Below are 6,124 nucleotides of genomic sequence, written 5' to 3'. Positions count from 1 at the left end.
TGTGTGTGTGTGTGTGTGTGTGTGTGTGTGTGTGTGTGTGTGTGTGTGTGTGTGTGTTCGTTCCCTTAGGGATGTGACAGTTCTGAGCCCCTCTCCACTCAGCTTGTAAGTGCCTAACCCATGCAGGCCTCTGTTAGTGCCGCCCTTTGACCTTGCTGGGCAGAGGAAGTGCTGAGGTGGGTGTGGCCCACTGCCTTGGTTCCCGGGGTACACTGGGAGAAGGCATCCATGTACACTTGAGCTTCCCACGGCAGCACTTCATTTGGGGAACAGGGAAAGGTCTGTTCCTGTGTAGGAACCTGTCCTTTTGGGAATTCCTAATCTTGTGTTCCACATCCTGATGAACTTAAGAACCTCCAATGTAGCAGTCAAATGCTGGCAGGATTTAAGCCAGAATCTGCTGGGGTAGGTACCTGTATGTGGCAGGTTGTAGGCGTGCTGGAAAGAGGAACTCCCACTGTCTTGCTTGTGTTCTGCCCTCTAACCTCCCCCCTCAGTTGCTGTTGTCTATTCCACGTTCCTCTTCAGCCTCTTCTGCCTATACCTTGAACATGCTAAGTGGTGGATTTCAAAAGGGAATCCACTGTCCCGCTCTGGCTCCGAATTAGCTGAGACAGTGGTTCTTCACCTGTGGGTCACTACCCCTTAAAGAAACCTCCATCCAAACATATTTGTTAGGATTCATAATGGCAAAAATACAGCTATGAAGCAGCAATGAAAATATACGGTTGAGGGTCACCCCCATGTGAGGAATTGAATTAAAGGGTCAGATTTGGAAGGCTGAGAGCCCCTGAGCTAGGGGTTGAAATACTAGAGCCAATTCTGTCTACACTGGCACATTCCCCAGGCTAGAGTTCTCCCTCTTGTAGCCAAGCAAAGTGCAGGACCCTGTGCAAGCACTGCCCTGTTAGGCGCTGCTTTCTTCTCTCCTGTAGAGGTTACCAGACCCCAGGGTGCCCATGACACATGGAGACCAGACAGCCCCACAGGCTCCTAAGATGGTACAGGGTCCGTGTGCCCAGCCACTGGGCTGCTCCTGGGTCAGTCACATGCTCACTGCCATGTCTTCTCGGCCACAGGGTGTAGGAACTGGGGAAGACAGACCCAGCAGTCGGGGCAGCTCATGTCTCAGACTCTGGTTTGAGCATGATGGGACACCTTCTGTCCCCCGGACCTTTGCAGGCCTTTCCATTGTCAGGCAGGCTGGGGTCTCCATAGGAGCCAGAACAGCCTTCCCTTGGTATTCAGTTCGGCCCCTTCCGGGTTCAGTGTGGCCTTCGTGTGTCCTCAGCTGCTACAGGAGCAGTCACAGGCCTTAAGTCTTCCTGGCTGCTTGCATCACCAACCTGCTTGGGTTGGCCACCACTCTAGGTGCCCCAGCAGCCATACTTTGAGGATAGGAAGTTTCCTTTTGTCCAAGTGTTAAGTGCTCAGCCCAGAAATGCAGACAGCTGACACTTCCTGTTGACTGTGGCACCCAGAGGCAGCCCCCCTGTGGGGCTCCCACCCACAGAGGCTGAGAGGAGGCCACCCAGCATCTACCTCACTTACAAAGGCTGCAGCCTACTGGGGGCTCTTCCCTACTGGGAACCTTCCTGAAAACCGGTCCCAGCATCTTGACCATGATTGCCTGTGTGCAGGAAACAATCATTTTGCCATTTCCGGGCTGCTTCATGTTCTCAAATATCACTGGGTGCCAAGTACGGATGACACAAGTGGGAGGGGGCATCCAGGCCCGCTGCGGTCACCCAGGATGACGCAGCTTAGTGAGGGTGTGAGGGGCTGGAGAAGCACTGCCAGAGTCTGACCGGGGCAGATAGCTCTAGCACGCCCCTTGCTCTGCCTGCCCCTCCAGCCAGCATCAATGTGACTGTTGCAGCTAGGCCTAGGAGTAGAAGCAGGCCTGAGGGCAGGGGCCTAAGGAATGAGGCTGAGGCTGACTAAGAGGTGGGCAGAGCAGACTGTGTCCACAGAGGCAACAGGACGCTACCCACTCCCCATTGTGTGTCTTCTCTAGTTTCTAGAAGTAGCTAATGGCCACAGTTGGCTTGGCCTGTCTTGAAGCCTCAGGTCCTGGCCATCCCTGCTAGCACTGGTGAGGTTGGCAAATGAGGGACTCCCAGGATGCATGTGACCACTGCTGCTACCAGCGTTGTCCACCAGCTGACTCCAAGTAGAAAAAGCAGAAAGACCAGATGGGAGAGGCACCCCAGAGTCCTGAGACTGGGTCAGAGCTGCAAGCCCTTAGTCCCCTCATGGAGCTGAGCAGGGCCAGACCCACCATGGGGTATGGGAGGCTGGGCCCAGATACGAGCACTCGCCTCCTTTTCCTTGCAGAGGAGCAGGGACGTGGCTTCTCTCCGGCTGCACGCGGCCCGCCAAGGTGCCCGCTGCCGTCCCCAGCGCCCACGACGTACCACCTACTGAGGCGGCCCCAGCGGCCTCTGACCGGGCTTCCAGCCACGCAGGCCGCCACCGGCCACAGGGCAGGTGGGTGTGAGGCGCCCAGGGTGAGCCCGAGTGCTGAGCATGGGCTGCACAGAGGACGGGGGACACAGATCAGCAGGTGCTGACCACACAGAGAAGTTTACTGACCCTCCAGAGGGGCGAATAAACACAAGGCAGGAAACTTACCTTGGAAGCCCACACACAGTGAACAAGCTCACCCCAGGGGTTCCCCATGGCCTCCAAGTGCCACCCAGGCACCCCTCTCTAGCGTGAGGCTCCCTCCCTCGCTGTCCCCCCTCCCCCTTTCTTTCTGCTTTATGAATGCTGTGGCTACTGAATAGACCCTAGGGGCAGCGGAGACCTGCAGCAGGCAGAACCAGGAGAGCTAGTGATGATCAGAGCCACTTTTTAAGAATCAGCAGTTTGTTATTGAACAAAGGTGGGACTGGGGTGGACAGACCACTGCCCAGAGCCTGACAGCTCCTGGAGACAGGCCCTCTGATGCCCTCCCACACGCAGGTCTGTTTCTGCCTTCTCAGGTAGAAGGAGCTCTTTGTCCCCTAGACAGACAAGGATGACTGGCACTGTAGGAGACTCGGGCTGGAGATGGGGCTAGGATGGTGGGGTCAGGGAGGACCCTGCAGGCAGCACCCACCTGCCAGCCTGTCCCAGCCCTGCCCTCTGATTAAAGTCGTGTTGTCTCCTAAGTGTGGGTTTCTAGGTCCTTGGCCACAGTGGAGGGTGCGGAGAGGAACAGACTGCTCGGCACAGCAGGCTGGGTCCCCGGTCTAGGCGGCTGGTAACTGTGGGGCTTCCTTGGCTTCACCACAGATCCACTTTGGAATGACACGGTTCCCACCCCGCCACCTCTCCCCGAAAAACACTGACCCGCTGACCAGGCAGCCAGAGCTGAGCCGATGGCCCCGCCTCAGCTGGTCCTGTTTGTGAAATAAATATGAGCGTTGCCAGTCTCTGGACCTCTTCCCTGCTCCCTGCCCGCCCGGCCAGGCCGTTCACACGCTGGTTTCCGGGGTATGAACCACCTCCCCGTTTTTCTCAGGCTCTGCCTTCAGGAAGTGCTCCACCTCTCTGGAGTCCACCCTCACGTCCACAGGGGGCTTGTGGAGCTTCTCCTCCTCTGAGGCCACCCCCTCAGGCTGTGTCGTCTGGGGCCTCTTCCCGATGCAGAAGAAGTTGCCCAGCAGCAGCACAAGGGAGGAAGTGAGCACCTCGGCCCCCGCCAGGATGAACACATACTTGTAAACTTTCGTAGCATCCAGCAGCTTGCCTACGAAGAAGACCCAGGTCACTAGAAGACCCCTGGAGAACCCTCCTCCACCCGGGGCGAGGGCTCCGTTTCTGGCTTTGAGGAAGTGCCTCACACTTGCAGTCACCCTGTCTGCCTTGAACTCCAGCCCTAGTAACAACCACCCAGCCCTGCCCAGCCCTGCCCAGCCTCCTTCCTCTTCCTCTTCCCCATGGAAGGAAAGGCTGAATCAAAAAAAAAAAAAAGATAAAGTGGCCCTGAGGTTTTGCAGTTATGGGGTGTACACCCCCTTCCCGGTCACAGACACCCCCCCTGTGACCCCTAGAAAGAAACATGGCTTAGCAAGACCCTATATACCTAGTAACCGAAGACCCCAAGAGACAGAAGGGGCCAAAAGCTCCAAGGAGATCAGATAGGGCTGTGTAGTAAGAGACCCAAGCCCAGCATGGCTAGGCCTCTGTCTCCAGCCAAAACCATTCTAAATTTCAACACAGTGGGTTGGTTTTGTTTTGTTTGGGGGGGGGGGGGCCTTCAAAAAGTGAAAGGACCAATGTAACAAACACTGCCCTATTCCCTTGAGAGCTGCCCCTGTGGTGTGCAGGCTTCTGAAGAAGCTGCCAGGCCCTGTGGGGGGGGGGGGGGGCAGAGCTGCCAGCTTTATGCCTAGCACTCAACTGCTGCTATCTGCTGGCTCCAGAGCCTGCCATCGCCGGTCTCCTGAAGCAGGGTGTCACAGGAAGGGGGTGGGCTGGCCTGGCCGCCCTGAGGTGTCCCGGTCTCCCCGCCAGCAGCACTCACCTCCCGAAGGGGGTCCGATGAGCACAGCCACAGCCTCCAGCAGCAGCACAAGCCCGATGGCACTGGAGAACTTCTGAGTGCCCACGATGGCCATGAGCACCTCAAACTGTAGTGCTCCCACCATGCCATATGAGATGCCAAAGAAGATGCAAAAGACCACCAGGCCACCGTAGTCACTGGCTGTGGAGCCTGTCAGGTCAGTGAAGCCATTGAAGAACATGGCAAAGCTGAAGAGGTAGACAGAGTAGGGCCGCACCTTCTTGAGCCCCGTGATGAAGCCAGCTGTAGGCCTGGCAAAGATATCAATGAAGCCCAGGATGGTGAGGAGGAAGGCAGCCTTTGTGTCAGGCACACCCAGATCCTTAGCATAGCTCACCACAAACACGGGCGGCACAAAGAGCCCCAGCACCATGATGGAGGCCGCCACCGCGTAGATGAGGAAGCCACGGTCCCGGAAGACGCTCAGGTCCAGCAGGTGCCGTGACGGCTGCTGGGGCTTCGGGGGCCCAGCCCCTCCGCTCGCCTGGGGCGCCACTAGCGGCCTCATGAGGGCAGCGCACACACAGCAATTGAGCAGCAGGCCACCCAGGATGAGGAAGCCGCCCCGCCAGCCGTAGTGGTCCTGCAGCAGCTGCCCCAGTGGAGACAGTGTGCAGAGGAACACGGGGCTGCCTGCCGCTGCCAGCCCGTTGGCCATAGGCCGCCGCTTGCTGAAGTATCGGTTGAGCATGATGAGGGAGGGCTGGAAGTTGAGAGCCAGACCCAAACCTGTGAGAGAGGACAGTGTGAGACCCCAAGCCCAGGCCTGCAGGGCGGGCAGTGTGAGACCCTGAGATCCAAGCCTGCAGAGGGGGTACCCCAGACCCACACACACACCCCGGGGACAGGGCTAGACCCCAAGACTTGCAGGGAAGGCAGGGTGAGACCTCGTGGCTCAGATTTCCAAACAAGGCAGCTTAGAGCCCTGGGTCTTCCCAGCCCATCGCCCACGCCCCGGCCTCCCTGGACACAGGCTCCATTGCAGAGGCTCTCCAAGCACAGAGCCCCCACAAGACTGCACTCCCTGCTCTGCTGGGCTCATCCTTCCTGACACCCCAAGGCCCGCAGGTCCCCGGACTCACCGGTGATAACCCCTGTGGTGAGGTAGATCGCAATAATGCTCGTGCAGAACGAGGCAGCCACCATCCCCAGGGACGCAAAGAGGCCGCCCACAAGCATGACGGGCCGGCAGCCGAAGCGGTTCACACACACGCTGCAGAGTGGTCCTGTGTGGAGAAGGTGGCTGAGGCAGGGCCAGGCTGCCAGCGCGCCTCTGCCCTCCCCCTGCCCAGCAGAGCCAGGCCCTCGGCTTATCGGGTGAGCCGGGCCCTGGGGCCGGGATCAGTACAAGGCAAGCCCAGCTTCTCACATCATCTAAGCAGATCAGCAGGCATGAGCCACCTTTGAAGGCGCCACTCCTGGAGCCTGAGCCCTGAAAGTGTCAGCACAGCCTACCCACTGAGACAGGGACCAAGACACCTTGCCCTTCAGAGAACCATTCTGGCAAGGTCACCCACTGGAGGACTTGCCTTCCCCCCCCCCCCCCCCCCCCCCCCCCCCCCCCCCCCCCCC

The 6,124-nt window shown here is 58.7% G+C and overlaps 1 protein-coding gene across 1 annotated transcript in view; it reads right to left on the bottom strand.

Moving 5' to 3' along the window:
* Positions 1-2,575: 2,575 nt before the first annotated feature.
* Positions 2,576-6,124, bottom strand: part of Slc16a3 (solute carrier family 16 member 3) — a 9,922-nt gene continuing 6,373 nt past the window's right edge. The window contains exons 4-6 of the mRNA XM_055592339.1: positions 5,635-5,778; positions 4,514-5,281; positions 2,576-3,736 (exon numbers count right to left, since the gene is read on the bottom strand). Coding sequence (XP_055448314.1) covers positions 3,462-3,736; positions 4,514-5,281; positions 5,635-5,778 — 1,187 coding nt within the window. The 3' untranslated portion in view covers positions 2,576-3,461. The remainder of the gene's footprint in view (positions 3,737-4,513; positions 5,282-5,634; positions 5,779-6,124) is intronic.

This window comes from Psammomys obesus, unplaced genomic scaffold, assembly GCF_907164565.1.
Source record: "Psammomys obesus unplaced genomic scaffold, mPsaObe1.curated_primary_1811, whole genome shotgun sequence".
Classification (NCBI taxonomy): Eukaryota; Metazoa; Chordata; class Mammalia; order Rodentia; family Muridae; genus Psammomys; species Psammomys obesus.
Note: the sequence above shows the minus strand (reverse complement) of the source record. Positions and strands in the feature narration are given on the sequence as shown.